The sequence below is a fragment of the Salarias fasciatus genome, chromosome 6 (assembly GCF_902148845.1).
Source record: "Salarias fasciatus chromosome 6, fSalaFa1.1, whole genome shotgun sequence".
Classification (NCBI taxonomy): Eukaryota; Metazoa; Chordata; class Actinopteri; order Blenniiformes; family Blenniidae; genus Salarias; species Salarias fasciatus.
The window spans coordinates 8,298,065-8,317,944 of NC_043750.1; the positions used below are offsets into that span (position 1 = coordinate 8,298,065).

Consider the following 19,880-nt stretch of genomic DNA (forward strand, 5'->3'; position numbering starts at 1 on the left):
GATGGAAGGACAAGTTCACCGAATCACCTTTAAAAACAGTTCCTGTCCAACATCACACACACAGTTCATGTGATCCTGACACTGAGGGTGTGTCGATCCTCTTTTGGTCCACCAGGAGGCAGTAGTCCAACACCGCGGAGGGGACTAGTCACGTGATTGTGACCCTCATTCTTCTATTACGTCCTCAGTTAGACTTATCTAAATAATTGCATGCTACACCGTTCATGGCGAGAGGATTCTGATCAATTCACTTACTATGAAAGAGATACTCAATCAATAAGGTGGAGAACGATTATTCAATATCTTCTACCAGGAGCTACGCCAGTCTAGGTAAAGGAAAAAGATAAGTTTAAGTTAAAGCAGTATCCAGTCTGGGAAGTGGACTGAAAATTCACCTTCTGATCTCAAACTTGTGTGAACATGAATATTTTCAGTTCAGTCGAACAAAAATTAATTAACTCTGGTCTTCAATTCACATCACTGTTTGAAAACACAGTTCCAATTTTTCCAGGTGCAGTCACTTTAATCATAGTAAATGAACTGCAGTCAGACTCTTCAGAGTTGGTCAGTAACAGGTTGAACTTCTTTCCACATGATGTGATCATGTTCAACACATCCTCTTCTCTCTGCTCTTCTCCTTTATAACATTCTAGTTTTTCTCAACGTGAACAGAATGAAAACCCCAGCCCAGATCCCAGCTCGCTCCTGACTTCAGACACCTGCTGAGTTCACAGTCAGTCCACTGAAGCTTCAGAAAAATCAATATTACTCTTTCATATGTTTCTTTTAGCCGGCGTTAACTGAATTTCCCGCTTCTTTGCACAAATGGCTGCAGTTGGCGCGCAGTCTGTCAGACCAGTTCCCCTCAGAAACTCGACCCCCACCCTTCAAGCAGCGAGGACTGGAACCAATCACAGCCAGGGGACAGCGCAGCAGCATCTCCATGCAGCCTGTATAAAGACGACCGCTCCAGCTAACATACGTATTCTGCTGTGAGGAGCGAGAGAGAGAAAATGCCTGAACCATCCAAACCCGCGCCCAAGAAGGGCTCCAAGAAAGCCGTGAGTAAGACCGCCGGCAAAGGAGGCAAGAAGAGGAGAAAGACCAGGAGGGAGAGCTACGCCATCTACGTGTACAAGGTGCTGAAGCAGGTCCACCCCGACACCGGCATCTCGTCCAAGGCCATGAGCATCATGAACTCGTTCGTCAACGACATCTTCGAGCGCATCGCTTCGGAGGCGTCTCGCCTGGCTCACTACAACAAGCGCTCCACCATCTCTTCCAGGGAGATCCAGACCGCCGTGCGTCTCCTGCTGCCCGGCGAGCTGGCCAAGCATGCCGTGTCCGAGGGCACCAAGGCCGTCACCAAGTACACCAGCTCCAAGTAAAGCGCTCTGCTGCTGCAGTTGATACCCAAAGGCTCTTATAAGAGCCACCCACTTCTTTGAAGATCAGCTCCTGTTAATCGTGATTCAATGCACCATGTGTAGAAAGTACTAATATATAGCATTATGCTTAATACTGTGACTATTTCGGCCTGATTGAAGTAAATCCGTTCTGGCTCTTGATCGGCCACAATAAGACAGAATTAACAATCGGAAACGTTAAAGACTCCTGCTGGGACAACAAAGGCAAATGGAATGTAATGGAAGCGTTTCACAAACAAAATCTTTACTACATTAATGAGCAGTATGTCATTGTAGGCAAGGTACTACTGTTGATTATTCAGTTTGGCAGTAGAATCTAAAATGCCTTAAATCTGAACCTAACCCTAATATTCGTTATTTCAATAAACCATCCTATGTCATAGCAATACCTGAAGTCTGGGCCAAGAAGAGAGTTTAATTTAAAGGATATAAAATCAATTTAATGAACGGGTGGAACGAAAAAGGAGTGAGAACTCTAATAAGCAAGAACCCGAACTATAAGGTGGCGCAGGGGATGTCAGCTGCTATTGATGGAGTGAGGGAATGTATTGCTGTGGAGTTTTGCATGAAATAAACAATTCCAGCTGTGTATTCAGAGCCCCTGCATCCGAAGGCTTTAAATAAAGCATGGAGGGAATATTTGCCTGTCAAAGCTTTTCAGAAGACTCTTCATTTTGTGGAGATCTCAATATGGAGTCACATGCAGTGAAACTCTGGGATCTGGTCAAATTCAAAGTTTCACAAAATAGATTTAAAGCAACAACCAATTCAGAAATTGCTTTGTAACACAGAGGGTTATAACTTAAAAAGAAAACTTATTTATAAAATGGCATTGTGTTTGTTCAAAAAGGAAAAGTATGTGTTTCAGTTGTCGGTGTGGATTTGTGGAATGTGTCAGCTGAGGGACTGAAAAAATGGTCATAAAGATAAATCATTTAAGAAAAAAAAGATATGAAAATAAATTTTGGGGAGATATGGTTGAGGATGGATTGTGTTGAGTGGTGATTTTTTTTCTGTTTGATCATTGTTTTGACAAACTCAGAGTGGACATTGAATAATTTAGTGAATGTGTATAGATTTCATTTGGGGATTGGGGCTTTCACGTTTATCTTTGGTTGTAAAGTGATGTAAAACAGTGTAATTCGGTTTTAGACAAGTATTAAAAGGGGCAGTTTCAGTTTCATATAACTTTTACTTCCTCCTGATGCTTTTCAAACGCTGTTCTTTTTTGTCTGCATTTTGTGCTTGTTTTTTACGTTTTTCTTTATTGTTCAAAATAATTGAATTAAAATGGAAAATTCCAAATTCTGGAGTTTACATGCAGTCTGAGTTTACATGCAAAAGTGTCAAATGCCTTTTATTCAGCTTTGCAGCTGATCTCCATGGTTCATGGAAATGCTTGATTCATCCCAGAGAAATATTCCTGATCGACTGTGACCTGTACACATTTCAGAAAATGTCCCGACAGGACCTGAAAATCACAGGTAAAATGTGAACACTGAATTTGAGCCACACACACAGCTCAAAACTGAGCAAAAGAATATGAGACCAAAACACCCCTGACACCATGAACAATTCGTCACTTCAAAATGTACAGATTGTATGGAGAGTTGCAATAACAGCCACTTTTATTCCATATAAATTGCGTTCAAAACGACTGCAACAGGCAGAAAAATGATCTTGTGCAGTGATCTGCACAGACCTGAGTTTGAGTCTTCATAATATAAATGCGCTTCTCTTTGTCACCAGTCTCCAAACTGCGCGCCTTTTTGAACAAAGAAAGAATGAATATATTAGAAACTGTAAATCCACTTGAAAAACCACGGCGGGCTTTGTTCTGATTGGTCAGAAGGGCTGAGTGGAGCCGCTCCTCAGACTGAGCTGCTGATTGGAGGACGGTTGATTCGAAGCGTCTCATTGGTGCGTCCCGGACTGCCTCGCGCTCTGCCCTCATATAAACCACACTTCGACACGAAGAGCTTCACTTTCTCAGAGAATCAACTCCAGAGAACCCGAAGAGAAGATGAGCGGCAGAGGAAAGACCGGCGGTAAAGCCAGAGCCAAGGCCAAGACCCGCTCGTCCCGTGCGGGCCTCCAGTTCCCGGTGGGCCGTGTTCACAGGCTGCTCCGTAAAGGCAACTACGGGGAGCGCGTGGGAGCCGGAGCCCCCGTGTACCTGGCGGCCGTGCTGGAGTACCTGACCGCTGAGATCTTGGAGCTGGCTGGAAACGCCGCCCGCGACAACAAGAAGACCCGCATCATCCCGCGTCACCTGCAGCTGGCTGTGCGCAACGACGAGGAGCTCAACAAGCTGCTGGGTGGAGTCACCATCGCTCAGGGCGGCGTCCTGCCCAACATCCAGGCGGTGCTGCTGCCCAAGAAGACCGAGAAGCCGGCCAAGGCCAAGTAAACGTCCAAACACCCCGAGGCCTTCAAACACAACGGCTCTTTTAAGAGCCACCCACCTCTCACTAAGAGCAACCAGTGTCCGTGCACCTTCTCAACTCCTGGATCCCCTCTGCGCATGTCAATGTCTCTCACTCCACCTCAACACTGCCAATTCACTTTAATCTCGATTGAGATAACTGGAACTGTCCTTGGTGCTGATTTGTGTAATTGAACAGTTCATTAATCCTTTATCAGTCTGGGCTCCTTTTTGCAAATCAGAAAAAGACTTGCATTAACGGCCTGACTTCATTTTGATTGTACTGGATGAGACATCTCGGACTTATTTTACTAAGTAAATAAAGGGAAGACGTGCAGTGCATGTCGTGTCATAAGCTACTAGACAATGTGTGCTTTAAAATTCAAGAATTCGATTGTAAAATCCAATACACAAGATGAAAATGTATAAAGTTATAACGTACAACATGTTAGGACACCACCTTAAACGCTCGTCCTCAGTCATTCTTTCAGCTTTTTCATAAAACCCCAAAACATACAACAGAACATATTTATTCACAGTTACACAAAGTGGTGGACCTACATGGCGTCAAGTGTTGATTTATGTGATTTTTCCAGAGGAGGCCTGCATCTTTAATCATGGTTGTCAAAAAATTACTTGGATCATTTTTATTGATCTATTTTTTGATCTATTTCTTTTTGGGGGGAAGATGGCAATAAGTGAAATGAATGCAACTGAAAGTTTATTTTGAAAACACAAAAGGAACAGAATAAGAGAAGAATAAAGACTTAAAAAAATCAATGAAAAATATTCCAAAATTACATTAAACAACAGACAAGTATTTTTATGTCTCCGCACTCATTCAATTTGACATATTCATGTGTACAACTTTCCATTTTACTATATTAACAACTGAATACTCCCTCATTATTGTTTATGAATGAAATGCCTTCCCAGGCTCAATTCTTAGTTTTTTTTTTTTTTTTTTTTTTTTTTTTTAATAATAATGAGTCATGTTTGATTTTTGTTTATTTTCCCCTACAGTTTAACAACACACATCATAATGTAGAATGTTTTTAATGCCGTTTGAACTTTGTGAACCTTGAAGTTTTGGTTTTCTCTTAAATTGTAACCTTCTCTTGCACAAAACTTTTTCGGGATGTTGTTATGATAGGTTATTTGTTGCTTGATGAAAATTTTAAATGGTTTTGAAATCTATAAGTTCAGTAAATTGAGCTTTCATTTCAGTTGCTGTGACATGCTACGTTTCTGTCAATAGAATCAAGAGATTTCGTTTAGCAGATGTAATAACGAAAGCAATAAAATAAAGTGGAAAATCAAACTGGCATTTGATATATCAAAATCGTTTGTGGAGCAAATTATCAGTTCCACAGTTTAAAATCAAGATATTCCATCGCTTCCTATGAGATTTAAGGTCCCTAGCCTCAATAAATGTGATTTATAATTGATAGAAAAGAAGAGGAATGCTGTGAAAGACATGTCAGAGGGAAGAAATGAACTGAAGTTGACTGTAAATCCTCAACTCCATCCTGTCAAAGCAAAAACCTAAGAACACTCAACTTATGACTTAAATCACAAAACAACCCTATTTGTTATTTATGGCTTTATGTTCAAGTGTTTTCCTCTGGAAAACTAATATTTGAGCAGTTTAAAGTAGTGTTAGTGAGATGTGCTCCCAGCTGAAGTCAGAAAGGAGCTGCTGCGCTCTGCTTCCGCCTCCATCACTGTGTTTGCTGCTCCGACAAAATGATCATTTTATCATAAAATGGTGATCAGCAGTGGAGGCTTTCTACTCACACTCTGTGAACAAACATGTCCTGAAGCTGTGGGATGTGTTTCCGTGGATGATTGTAGTGTCCGAAAGTATTTTCTGACAGGAAAGAGAGAGAAAAGCCGCTGCGAAGCGCTGAGCTCCGGACTGAATGAGTGACTTCTGAAGGCTCCAGGAACGAATCGCAGAGATCCTGAGAAGAGGATGTGAGCTGAAGGTGAAGAGACAGCAGTCCGCTGTGGACTCGTCCACTTTCAGCCCTCAGCGATGCTCACAAAGCCGTCTGGAGCTCTTTATTCTCCCGACAGAAAACACAAGTGAAGCCTGTTCAGCCTGCGCGCCGGAGCCGGGCGCCGGGCTGAGTCTCCACGGTTCTCATGGTGTGTTTAAGTCCCGCCCGCTGCTCGGAGATCCTCATCTGTGCTCGGACTGTCGTTGCTCCGCGACTCGAAATCTGACCAGCGTGTTGTTTTGGAAGAATGGCAGAAGAAGCTCCAGCCGCCGCCCCCGCCGCCTCTCCGGCAAAGCCCAAGGCCGCCAAGAAGAAGTCCGCCCCGAAGAAGGCCCGGACCGGCCCCAGCGTGAGCGAGCTCATCGTCAAAGCTGTGGCCGCTTCCAAGGAGCGGAACGGCGTGTCGCTGGCCGCCCTCAAGAAGAACCTGGCCGCCGGAGGCTACGATGTGGACAAGAACAAGGCCCGCGTCAAGACCGCCGTCAAGAGCCTGGTGGCCAAGGGGACCCTGGTCCAGACCAAGGGCACCGGGGCCTCCGGCTCCTTCAAGATGAGCAAGAAGGCCGAGCCCAAGGCCAAGAAGCCCGCCAAGAAAGCGGCTCCCAAAGCCAAGAAGCCCGCAGCGGCTAAAAAGCCCAAAGCGGCAGCAGCCAAGAAGACCGCAGCTGCTAAGAAGTCTCCCAAGAAGCCCAAGAAACCTGCGGCCAAGAAGGCGGCAGCCAAGAGCCCCAAGAAGCCCGCCACCAAGAGCCCCAAGAAGAAGAAGGCCCCCGCAGCCAAGAAGGCTCCAGCAGCCAAGAAAGCTCCAGCAAAGAAGGCCGTCAAGCCCAAAGCCAAGAAGACCGCGGCCAAGAAGAAGTGAGCTCTCACTGTCCAAAGTCCAACCTCAGCAAAGGCTCTTCTAAGAGCCACCACAGCTCCTCTGGAGACACCAGTCCTCACCACGGGAAATACACATGTCAATGTTATTAGTCCCTCATGTTGTTACTTACTCATATTTCATCGATCAAGATTTTCATCATCCACTTCACCCCCTGATTTATTAACTTTAACAGGATCAATCATCAACCTAGAATGTCAAATTAGCTGAGGAGCCAAGCCACAAACCTTGTCAGCAATGTTCACACAAAGCCACTTCACAGCTGACTGTGATGCCCATTAGTCAGTCTAATGTCTGTAGGTTCCTGAGTAATGAAGCCCACGCTTGATGCTCACACCTCCTCCGTAATCACATGCGACACACAAGAAACCTCCACACAGTCCTCTCCATTCATTTGAGCTCTTTAACTGAGCCTGAAGTCATGTCACAAAAAATATAATGTCCACAAAAATAAATGAAATAACAAAGGCAATATCCACAGATGCAAAGAGCAACAGGAAGAGAGCTCAAAGCACTGTGGCTCCACTCCTCATGCCACTCTGTCTTGTCTGATGCAGGACAGCCAAACCCAGAAAGAAACTTCACTTTCTTAACAGGCAATTAAATATAGCTTCCAGAAAACCTCACTTTACTCCACAATGTCAAATAAACCTTATCCATATGGATTTTCAAAAGTAAAAAAAAAAAAAACACACACACTATGAACTGTATATAAGCATATGTAAATATTATACAGAACCTGTACATAGTCCCTCCGTATCTCAACCACAAATATTAGAATATGAAATCACAATTTTCACATGGAAAACAAAAAAATATATATTCAGGTTCCAACAATCTGGACTACACAAACGTGTGTGTGTGTGTGTGTGTGTGTGTGTGTGTGTGTGTGTGTGTGTGTGTGTGTGTGTGTGTGTGTGTGTGTGTGTGTGTGTGTGTGTGTGTGTGTGAGTTCAACCAGTCATTAGAGTGATTCGCAATACCCCCTGGTCAGTACTCCAACACAGAAACATTCCTGCAACTCTGCACAGTCATGTTGGATCACAAACAGCAACTCGTCTCTTATGCTTTTCCTCCATTAAACGTGTTTCCCTCCACATTACTTTGGACAAACGGACTGTTGAAAATGTCAGCCAACAGCGACTCTCAGTCTGAGCGCGATTTTTGAAAAACTGTCCTCCAATCAGCAGCTCCTTCTCGTGACCGTTGTGACCAATGAGAAGAAGAGACGTCACCGCGTCGCCGCTGCTCCTCCTGCTTAAGAGCAGCGACTCTCCGCTCCGTCTGCACTTCTCTTCTCAATCTCTGAAGAAAACAGCTCCAGAAATGGCTCGTACCAAGCAGACCGCCCGTAAATCCACCGGAGGCAAAGCTCCCAGGAAGCAGCTGGCCACCAAGGCCGCCCGCAAGAGCGCCCCGGCCACCGGCGGAGTCAAGAAGCCTCACCGCTACAGGCCCGGCACCGTGGCTCTGCGGGAGATCCGTCGCTACCAGAAGTCCACCGAGCTGCTCATCCGCAAGCTGCCCTTCCAGCGCCTGGTGCGAGAGATCGCTCAGGACTTCAAGACCGACCTGCGCTTCCAGAGCTCGGCCGTCATGGCCCTGCAGGAGGCCAGCGAGGCTTACCTGGTGGGCCTGTTCGAGGACACCAATCTGTGCGCCATCCACGCCAAGAGGGTCACCATCATGCCCAAAGACATCCAGCTGGCCCGCCGCATCCGCGGAGAGAGAGCTTAAACTCTCTGCAGGCTGACTGCGCCTCAAACCCACACCAACGGCTCTTTTAAGAGCCAACCACACACACTGAGAGCTGCTTTCTCACGTGACTTCCCATGCTAGTTGAATGAACTAAACGCCTAGTTTACATGTGTATCAGCTTACAGGAGGAAAGGGGCTGGTTGGGACACATGAACACGTAACTCCTTTCAGAGTCTTACTACCTCTGAAGCAATAGCGACACCTAGTGGCTGCCCACCCGTCCACCTGAACCGTTGTTTGTGTCAACACAACCGTCAAATGTGCAGCTTTGTATCAGCGAGCTCCGCTGGATGACTGGGAGCTGTCCATGGTGCTGATCTTCATCTCACTGGTTCCGCTCATAGAAAATCTGTCTGACTTATCCGCGGGGAGTCTGCAAGTAAAACGCATGTGGGAGACGCATTTCTCATCTTGTTACTGATGTTGAATGACATAACTGTCACGAAGAGCTGGAAATGCTTGGTTTCAACTTTCTTTCTTTTTTTTTTTTTTTGTTTTTAGTGCAGGGAGGGGCTTGTGTATTGCAACTCAAATGCGCATCCATGCGCATGCCAATTCCGAAATGTTTTAAAACCTTTTGTCACTCAAGAACCACAAATGAGAGCTGCAAAAGATTCACGAAAAAAAGTCACCTTCCTGTGCATTCCAGTTCTTAAATTGACATGACCATTCATGGAGTAGTTTTTTTTTTTTTTTTTTTTTTTTTTTGTACCTCATTTTACCTAGGACGGTCCCAATGAGATTAAAAGTCTCTTTTCAAGGGACTCCTGGGGGGGTGGGTACAAAGTTACAGTTCCAAAGACACAGTGTTATAAATTACAAGTAAAAAAAGGACAATTAGTGGAGATTCATGTCCATACAATCAAAGACTCACCATCTCATCTATGCTGTATTGTTGAATATTGTTTTTTAAGTATCTATTTTATCACGACTTTTGTAACTACGTTTTCTCTTGGAAGCGGGTTGAGAAAAGACCAATGTGTTTTGTATCATCACCCTATTTTGAAGTGATTACTTTACTCTTGACCTCCTCTGACTCCAGATTCCAATTAATCCCGATCATTTTGAACATTTCTTGTTTTTTTTTTTTTTTGTTTTTTTTTTGTTTTTTTTTTATCAACGTTTGAAGACTTTGCTCAAATTTCGCATCCGATTGTTTTCTCTTTAAAATTCAGGAACTTCTTGTCAGTATGTGGGCATTAAGTGGATGTGAGGAACCACCTCACTGCTGTTTGATGAACTCTTTCAGAAAACCTCCCTGGTTCCATCCTAATTCTGCTCACGTTGCCTTTCAGCTCAAGGGATCCTATTTGAATTTGTGGAGGAGAAAACCGCCACTTCTAACTACTGGCGCGCAGTCGAACGGACAAAGATCAGTTTCCCCTGGAAACAAGGGAGTCCCCCTCCCCCATCGTTTCCCACCGTCTGACCAGCTGGACCAATCAGCGATGAGACACCACGCATTCTACTTTACATACCGCCTGCATAAGAAGAGTCCCTCTGACTGCAGCCGCTCATTCGTTGCTGCGAAGTACCGGAGCGTCAGGATGCCTGAACCCGCCAAGTCTGCGCCCAAGAAGGGCTCCAAGAAAGCCGTGAGCAAGACCGCCGGCAAAGGAGGCAAGAAGAAGAGGAAGACCAGGAGGGAGAGCTACGCCATCTACGTGTACAAGGTGCTGAAGCAGGTCCACCCCGACACCGGCATCTCGTCCAAGGCCATGAGCATCATGAACTCGTTCGTCAACGACATCTTCGAGCGCATCGCCTCGGAGGCGTCTCGCCTGGCTCACTACAACAAGCGCTCCACCATCACTTCTAGGGAGATCCAGACAGCCGTGCGTCTGCTGCTGCCTGGTGAGCTGGCCAAGCACGCCGTGTCCGAGGGCACCAAGGCCGTCACCAAGTACACCAGCTCCAAGTAAAGCGCTCTGCTGCTGCGGCTGAAGTCAACACCCAAAGGCTCTTTTAAGAGCCGCCCACATTCTCTGAAGAGCGCGCTTCATTAATCTCATTGAAGTTCTATCCGTTGTCATTGTAGGTATTCATGGCTCCTATTGTTGCTAAACCTTTCACAACTCATTCTGTGTAGAATGAGTCGCATTCTCGTATTCGCCATGACCGGCAGTGGGCGCAGTCGGGTATTTCAGCATGTCCTGTCAAAAAGCTTCAGAAGTGATGGGGGTTTCAAGACTGAGGCGGTCTAAGGACAAATATGTAGCGGTGCACTGTCCACAACTTGTCCTGTGACGTCGGTAAACTCAATCATTTTTGGTATTTTCACATATTAAAAATCACGGTCAAATGCACGGAGCTTCTGTGGCTCTTGGAATATTCAGATTGCATATTCTTTCCCCTCAGTGGCAGAGCTGTCGACCAGACTGGTAGAGCTGGGATTTCTAGCTCTTTGAAAGGGAGCTCTTTGACATGACTTGATGAACATCACGTGACTCTGTTAGAGCTGTCAACCTCATTAGTGTGGCATCAATCCCTTATTTTCTGACATCTGACTCTTTCACTGTCGGTTATGAGTTTTCATCTGGTGCTTAATTTGATGACCCGGCTTTAAAAATGAGGTTTTTCCAGACACATACTACTTGTGGTTCACCATGCATGTTGTCCCCAGAGAACAGCTTCAAAATACCGTTGTAAATGAAGCCATAAATGCATTTATGTCTGGTCATTAGTTCCCCTGTTGGCCACTCGGTGGACCTAGCGCTGAATGGGAAACAGGAAGTAAAGAGACATGAGAGAGACACGAGTGACACAGACACAGAAGATAGAGAGAAAAGAGCAAAAGAGAAGTTTATTTTAACTCTTCAACTGGTCAAGGGCGCACACGGTACATTGTTTCTTCGCTTGTAACTTTTGTCCTGTGATTAAAGTGATTTGTGGTGTAGTTCATCTGCATTTGATTTCTGTGTATGAACCAGTTACTCTGTGATATGCTCACTTGCACATTCGCCACTGTAAAGAGTGTTTAAGTTGATTTTTATGTTATTTACAGGAAAAGATTGAATTGAATTGAATTGATTCTGTCACTAATGTGTGTTTACAACTTGACATGTAATACTGAAATGTCAGATGGGACTTTTGTTTGAATGGGGTGTATTTGATTGACTACAGAGACTGATTTCTGTCATGAAAATATATTAATTGAGATTTGTATCTCTTCATTTTAGTTTTCACGGTGTTAAATGAAGATGTACATCAGCGTTCACAAGAATAAATTCTTTGTTTCTTCAGTAAGAAGCGTGGACTCTTATAATTGACCAGGAAGTAGTGTCCTTTGACTGAGCATTTTATGCCGTGTGTGTGTGTGTGTGTGTGTGTGTGTGTGTGTGTGTGTGTGTGTGTGTGTGTGTGTGTGTGTGTGTGTGTTTTCCATTGCAAAAACCTCTGATAAAACTGGTTTCCTTGTTAACTGGTGACTGACTTCCTGTAGCATTTCCTTCTGCTGCTGTGAGGAGCAGCACTCCTCTGGTAGTTAGCTGCTGCATGCAGGTGACTGGAGCTTGCTCTGGAAAACTGAAGCTTGAAGATGTCGTCAGTCGTTCCGATGAAGGCAGTGGTGACAGCTCAGACTCATCAGGCACACAGGAGACACGTGAAGGAAGCCTGGATAATTTGCACACAGGAACACCTCTCAGACAGCTGTGAACCGGCTCTCAGCTTTGACTAAAAAGAGCCGTTCAGACAAACAACTCGTTCATTGAACATCACACCAGAACCAACTAGCGTCCTTATATCTTGCTACAGCGCAAATGAAGCGAAATCTACTCTCAGTGACATGACTAACTTGTCAGTGGAAAAGCAATTCAATATATACTGTCAAAATGATTTATTTGACAGTATTTAAAGCTCATGTCTGGAGTTTTGAAAGAAAGAGAAGTTTTTTTGTTTTTTTTTTAATTCAATGTCTCGAGGTTCCGCCCTCCCACGCTTTAAGTGAGCTACCAAGCATGCCCCTTTAACTGTACGCTGGCATTACCTGTGGGGTCAAAATGAGTGCCTCTGAGTTCGCAGCATCCTACATGTTTAGCTGTTTACAGTTGATGTTTAGCAGACAATGGATATATCCGAGGTAAGCTAGCTAAGCTGCTGCGTAGCTAACTCACCGCTGCCTGGGCGAGTGGCCTCTGGCTGCAGGCACACGTTGATTGACAGCGTGAAAAAGCGGAAGCTCGAAGGCTGACCACGCTTTTTCGGATAATGTGGGGGTCAATGAGAGGAAGGTGGAGCTCATAAATAAATGTGTATATTGCTTTATGCCAACATTATATTATAGTATGGACCAGACCAACACATTTAAAGGTGCATCAATTAAGGAGTTTTCACATTGTATTTGAAACACTGGCCCCTGCAGGCCTTGGGCGTAACTGCAGCTTAGTGAAACACTAGTGCCTGTGGCTGGTGTCCATGTACGTGCATGGAAAAGGGGAACTCCTTCCGTGCTCTTTAAGTAGTGCTGGAGTAAAATATAAGTTTCTTTCACCTGGTGGGGTCTGTGCTGGAGCTGTGGCAGTGCTAGAAGCCAGTCTTTTCTTACTTTCTGGACGATCCTGCTCAGTTGTTGCTCGTTAAGGATCTGGCGGAGTAATGGCGGACAAAACGAAACTTAAGGAAAATCAGGCCAGCCGGAGTGCGCATTACGTCACATCATCTTAAATTCTCCCCAAAAGAATTCTGGTGCCGGCCGGCACTGCAACTTTCAAGTGACAATTTAGCGCTGTTAGAGGTACTTGCAATGAATATGTCAGGGCACATTGTACACATAATTGAATATTTGTAACATATTTATGGTGGAAAATAAGTATTTTTAAAGTAGAAAAACTCCTTAATGCACCTTTAAGCTCTGTTAAACAATGACACATACAAACGAACGGAAACTATGGACACGAGCTTTAAGGACAGTATTTCACACACGTTTGAGAATCCCTTTTAATTTTTTTTTTTTTTTTGGGGGGGGGGGTGGTGGTGGGGGTACATATTGTTGCTGTGATAAGAGCAGTGTCATATGGTTCATCTAGTGATTCATTCTATGGCATCGTTACCCTATCACAGTGATTCTCAACCACCTTTGGCCAGGAGGTTTTAGCTAGTGATGTTAACCGTGACACCGAAGCTTCGAAGCATGTGTTGAAAAAATGAACCTCTTCTCAGAACCGCTTTGTATCGGAGCTTGATTCGTTTCCTGATAATCACGTGATCCGTGACGTCTGAAGCTTCATTCGCGCACACCCACGTGACGCTTCAGCCGCTGCTTCACAGGTTTAAAACGCGCTGCAGCTGTTTGTGGGTTGTGGACAGGGCCGGCGCCGGCTTCTCAGACGCCCCGGGCAAGTTCATTTCACCCAACAATGGTGTTATGAGCAAATGTGTTATGCCTATATTTTGTTCATTGTTAATGTTAGACTTTGAAATATATTTGGGGTGGTTGGTTGCCAGTTGCAACAATATGTCATATGTAAAGTATTGTTTTGTCAGACCAAATCCCTTTTTTAAAAAACATCCCTCATTTGTAATTTATTTTTCTAGGTCCAGTGTTTAGTTTGTGGCCAGCATCTGCCAACGTCAATTCACTTCCACCATCTCTCATGATACCTTAATAATTACTGTGTCTCAAATAAGTAAGCCTGCTGTTGACTTGTTATGTGAGACACAGCAAATGTACTGGTCGCTTCAAACACATTCAGTCATACATATGAACACTCTGCTTTTTCATCCCCATCGTTATTCAAGTTGGCCTATGAACAACAGAAATGCTGCCATCAAAATATTAGCTATACTAGCCCACCGAGCATTTTTCGGTCTAAATGACGTCTAAATGACGTCTAATTGTTCTTCGACGTCTAGTCTAAAATTGGTCTACCAGTGGTCTAAAAATGAAAGTTTTTTTTAGCGGTCTAAGCTACACGTCTTTTAGACGTCTAAGCATTAGCCGTCTTTTAGCCGTCTATTAGCCGTCTTTTAGCTGTCTACGTCTGTACGCCTCGTCTCATCTTAGACGTTTAAATAACCACTAATATACGTCTATTTGTAGACGTCTAAACTTAGAAGTTTATTAGACGTTCATTTATATACCAAATTCGTACACCTCTTCTGATCTTAAGACGTTTAAATAACCGCTAATGAACGTCTATTTATAGACGTATAAATTTAGACGTTTGCTAGACATTTACTTTTGTACCAGATCGAAACCCCTTACAAAAACTACTCGTCTTATAGACGTCTATTGAACGTATTAAGATATTCTAATAAAAATGCAGCCATTGCAATTTTTTTATTATTCACCAGAAACCTGTATTTTAACATTTTTTTTAATCTGAGCTCCTTTTTTAACTATTAGTACTGTGATCTAAACCAATACCTTTTAAATAAAATTCAAAAATATGAATGTCCAAAAAATATTTTTAATTTCTTTTCACCACTTGAAAAGAGAAGCACAAACTCTAATACAAACTACCGACATAAAATATAAGAAACATTTTTTTTTTTTTTTTAAATGTAACCCACTTCAGGGTATGTACACGTCACATACTAGGTTCGTAGGAGCCGAGTGAAACAATAACCACTGGACACAGAGGCAGAATGATTTGAAACTCTTTAGTTCCACAAAGATCTTAACAATACTAAACACAATAACATTACAACCTTGGGCCCATAAACTAAGAAATAAAATAAAATAAATAAATGTCCAAATGGGAGTGTTCCTCGGTGGTTTGGATCCAAAAGTCAAAGTCAAAAGTCAAGATTCAAGGATATCCAAGGAAGGCTTTCGTTGGTGCCGGTCAGTTGGACTGACACAAACCCTACCACTGAATCCGTTAAGTGGTGTGGCGGAATTAAAAGTTCTGCTTGAAGCACCGAAGGTGGACTGGGAGCTCGCCATCAGCTGGATCGCTCATCAGCTTCATCAGACACGAAAGCTGAAGCTTCACTCTTTCCAAGCATCACAATAGAACCTGACCTGTATTTAGAAAACAGGTTTACAATCCAATTCAATGCACAGAACCTCTTCAAATGATCACCTAAATCTGGGCTACTCAACCCGCGGCCCGCGGGCCGCATGCGGCCCGCATGCTGTAAAGGTGCGGCCCACGGCTGATTGTAAGCAGTAAAAAAAAAAATCTACTTTTAATGAGGAAAAAACGTTTCTGATGTGCGGACACCAGAGGGCAGTGTGTTTGACCTGCTGACAACAGGGAGATAAGTGTTGCAACTGTGAGGCTGTACCAGCTGGTGGCGGTAATGCGCCAATAGGCTGTTTGCTCACTGCCAAAAACAAAAGACTCGAAGAAGACCGATTGCAGTGGAGTTCATGGCTGCCGCCGGTAAAATTAAACTAAAGTTATGCGATGAACACAGGAAATTTCAACCGTCGTGGGAGGAAGAATTTGCTTTTCTGGAAGTAAATAACAAGCCAGTGTGCCTTCTTTGCCAAAAACCGTCCATTCCTAAACGAGCGAATCTTCAGCGTCGCTGCGACAGCTGTCAGGAATTTAATTTATTACAGTAGGACTGCACCACTCAACCTGTGACAACACTGCCACTGTTCTGTCACTGAGACACTTCCGAAAGTTTTGTTTTTCTTATTATAAATCCTACGTGTATTGGACTTTGCTAAGAAATGTGATACATCGTCCTGATTCCAAGTGAGTGTAATAGTTTTAGCTTTGACCTTCTGTAGGGCTGCTGTTGGGCACAGTTTCTGTGAGTAATGCACACCTGTGTTTTTCTTCTGTCATTTGGTTACATTGTTCTCCAAAAAGTAGGTCACCTGTAGATGTTTGTATGCTTTACAATGATTGGTTTTTTGCCACCGGTGATCTTATTTGTGATGCACAAGATTTAATTTTTACTCCATTTATTTTTTGCAGGAGTAGGCCAATTGTTTTTATGAAGAATCCCTTAATTTATTTACCTTTTTGTGGAAAAAGACCTGCTTTTTTGTTGTAATTTAGTGAATTTCTCAAACGCATTGCTTGAAAAATATTTTAAAAACTAAAAAAAAAAATACTTATGTTTTGTTACAAAAAATGCTAATATGTGTAGTAAGTATATTCATATTTTGTGAATAAAGCCTCATTTTTTAATTTGATATCTGACTTTTTTTAAATGCCATGCCATTTCACCTTTTTGCTTTTTATTGGAAATGCAGAAAAACAGACTCAGATAGATCTATAAGGCTTAGTGTAATATATTTTCAACAAAGTCTTATTTTAGTTTTACAAAAGACTAATTTAGTTGTCTTTCTATTGTAATGCATTTAAAATTTCATTATTGAATATTACTTACATTATTTAAATGTCTTTTACATAATTCAGTCATATAAATTAGCAAACTTAGGTTGCGGCCCACGCAAACAGAGATGTTTCTCTATGTGGCCCACGAGCAATGGTAAGTTGAGTAGCCCTGACCTAAATGTTCAGTTCAAGGTGGTTGTACAACACTGATAATCTTTATGAAACAGGAATCAAAATACTATGGGTTACATGCTGAAAACCATAATTAATCTTAATTAAGAGTTTATCATGTCAAAATGTATTTTAATCAATTCAAATTCAAAGGAATAATGTTTTAAAGATTTCATTCAACCAAGGAATTCTTACTTCTACATGAAGGCATAACATGTGCTTCCTCATGTGTTTCTCTCATTTTCTAGTTTTTTTTTTTAACATCAGAGAAGAGATTTTCACTGAAATACATCCGTTCTCATAAACTAACTAACTTAAATTACAGCTTTGCTGCTTCTAAGCAACTTAAATGAACTTAAAATGACTTCTTGTACTCCTGAACACATTTTAACTTCGCATCACATGTGCAAAAGATGAGGCATTTCACGCAGTGAAACTCTCATAATGTGCTCATTCCAGTCAAATTTCACCATCAATCCATTAATATAAATGTTTTTAAGTGCAAAACATGAATCAAAAACAACTTAAGATGTACAAAACACCCTTAATTGAAACAGCATGGTCACCTCACATCTCCACATACACACACATTGCAACACGCAGCGGCAAGCTTACCAATGGTTTTTTCAGGAGAAACGCGGCCGGAAAGAGCTTCAACGACGGTTTTTCCTCTCTCTGAAACGGAGTTTTCGGAGCATGGTATCAACAACTACTTCATTTCTCAGTTTGACTGCCAAATTGTACAGTTCCGGTCTTCAAAATAAACTTCAGGTTTTTCAAAGTAAAATACAAAACACTTATAAACATAAGGAAATAATTAAATAATGACTGCAAATTAATGGATTTTATTTATTAACCCTTCTGGAGGTGGGTCACATAAACATTGTGGTGAAAAAATAGAACAACTTGTAAATACAAAATTAAAACCATAACAATAACAACAACAACATTTTTTTTATATATATTTTTTTTGGTTGTTTGTTTAATTGCTGCAAACCAAACCTTTAAAATCAAACTACACCACTGGTGTCCTGGTCTCCTGTAACCCCCTCCACCAGTCCGAGCTGGGGCCTGTTTGAAATAGAATCCCATGGCCAAGTGGATTTGGTCGTCTGTAGCCTCCTTAAAATTCATCCGAATTGCTTCTGCAAACAAAGCAATAGAACAAATGAAGAAAAACTGCAAATGTGGCTGCCTATTGTATTATGAATTATGGTGAATTATGTGTATTATGGTCAAGTATTGGCATCTGAATATATCTCGTCTTCGAAGTTAAACAGTAAAATGTTTGGAAAATAGCCGAAGCAGAAGCTTTTAACCTCAATTCCTACAGAGAGAGCAGCCCTTAATTAAAATAAGCAAATGCTAAATTAATGAATGACGGTAAAAGGACCAAACATTGCAAAAATTAAAAAAATTCTGTAGTATTTGCTTCGACACCCACCTCTGTATGCCTGAAACAGCACTTCTTCTACCAACTTTTCCGCCGTTGTTTCAGTACAGTGGAGCACATGAGTACAAGGATTTCACAGTTGGAAGTTGCACAGTCCACAGGCACAAGTTGAAGGCGTTTTCAGGTTATGGTCGTACAATCTCCACAAGACTGTAAAGTAGTTAAGTTTTATCACGGACTACTTCTCTTTGAGCAGAATAGCGTTTTCCCAGAAGTGGTTGCACGGTGCGTCACATGACCGTAGTACACCAAAGAGGTTTTTGTCAACAACGAAAGCAACATGTGGGCAGTCAGCGTTACAGAGGCTGAGAAAACACAACCGACATCTAATAATCTAAGGGAATTTCAGCCACAAACTCTGTTGTCGAGTGCTCAGCAGGATCTGGGCTTTCAGATTTACCGAAGGTTTTGGGGAGGTTTCATACGTTTTTATAGAATAACGCGAAAACACCAATCACTCCACTGTGAAAGCTGTGCACTGCAAAGAGCTGGCTCTGCCATCAGATTTTTGTTTGATTTGTATTCCGAAGATGTAAAATGGTGTAATTATCGACACTGAAATGCGGGATATTAGACGTCTACATCTAAACTATACCTCATAACGATTATGGCTATTAAAATGATCTCAATCCAATATTTAGAGATCAGTTTTGCAACGTGTAGTTATTGTTTTAAATACACAACTACTGAATGATGGATTAAATTCAGTTGTCTAGATTCGGTCTATATCTAGACGTTGAAATGCGGTAGACATTTAGACGTCTAAATCTCGGCTATATTTATACTATACTGTATATCGCTCAACGGCTTTCATAATTATATCAGTTCAGTATTTGGAGATTAGCTATGCACCTTACAGTTGTTTTTTTAAATAAACAACTTTTAAACAATGGATTAAATTCAGTTGTCTAGATTCGGTCTATATCTAGACGTTGAAATGCGGTAGAGATTTAGACGTCTAAATCTCGGCTATATTTATACTATACTGTATATCGCTCAACGGCTTTCATAATTATATTAGTTCAGTATTTGGAGATTAGCTATGCACCTTACAGTTGTTTTTTTAAATAAATAATTATAGAATAATTGATTAAACTGCAACGTCTAAATTCCGTCTAAAAACAGACGGAATCTAGACGGTTGAAATCAGGTCTAAAAAAATACTAGACGTCTACTAGCCGTCTATTGCTCAGTGGGAGGTTTTAGTGATGTGGACAAATCATTCAATAATTTAGAAAATGTAATTACTCATACATCACATTCATTCATTCAGCTCTGACACATGACATGCTTTCCTTGACTTTCACCTTGGGGGTCCTTGTTGGGCTCTGATTTGAAAAGCTTCGAGTACTGAACCTTTTTTAGATACAATTGTGTTGAAAGCTTTGTTGCTTCAGAAAGCTTCAGATTGCCATCACTAGTTTTAGCCATACTGGCTCAGAAACAACACTAATGTTGCACAAACACAGCGCTCTGAAGTGGCGTTAAAGGAAAAACAGGCGGCTCACGATGAACTATCA

At 42.4% G+C, this 19,880-nt stretch overlaps 5 protein-coding genes across 5 annotated transcripts in view; all 5 read left to right on the forward strand.

The window, feature by feature from the left end:
- Positions 1-1,013: 1,013 nt before the first annotated feature.
- The window catches only part of LOC115389924 (histone H2B 1/2-like), an 84,386-nt gene continuing 65,519 nt past the window's right edge, over positions 1,014-19,880 (forward strand). The window contains exon 1 of the mRNA XM_030093513.1: positions 1,014-1,384. Within this exon, the coding sequence (XP_029949373.1) occupies positions 1,014-1,384 (371 nt within the window). The remainder of the gene's footprint in view (positions 1,385-19,880) is intronic.
- LOC115389928 (histone H2A-like) lies at positions 3,450-13,411 on the forward strand. The gene is made up of 2 exons (XM_030093516.1): positions 3,450-3,839; positions 13,400-13,411. Exon 1 carries the CDS (start codon positions 3,451-3,453, stop codon positions 3,835-3,837), a length of 387 nt encoding a protein of 128 aa, XP_029949376.1. The 5' UTR covers position 3,450; the 3' UTR covers positions 3,838-3,839; positions 13,400-13,411.
- LOC115389919 (histone H1-like) lies at positions 6,063-6,717 on the forward strand. The gene has a single exon (XM_030093508.1). The coding sequence runs from the start codon at positions 6,103-6,105 to the stop codon at positions 6,715-6,717; it is 615 nt and encodes a 204-aa protein (XP_029949368.1). The 5' UTR covers positions 6,063-6,102.
- Positions 8,051-8,481, forward strand: LOC115389921 (histone H3). Its single transcript, XM_030093510.1, has one exon. It carries the CDS (start codon positions 8,062-8,064, stop codon positions 8,470-8,472), a length of 411 nt encoding a protein of 136 aa, XP_029949370.1. The 5' UTR covers positions 8,051-8,061; the 3' UTR covers positions 8,473-8,481.
- Positions 10,018-10,560, forward strand: LOC115389943 (histone H2B 1/2-like). The gene has a single exon (XM_030093532.1). The coding sequence runs from the start codon at positions 10,041-10,043 to the stop codon at positions 10,413-10,415; it is 375 nt and encodes a 124-aa protein (XP_029949392.1). The 5' UTR covers positions 10,018-10,040; the 3' UTR covers positions 10,416-10,560.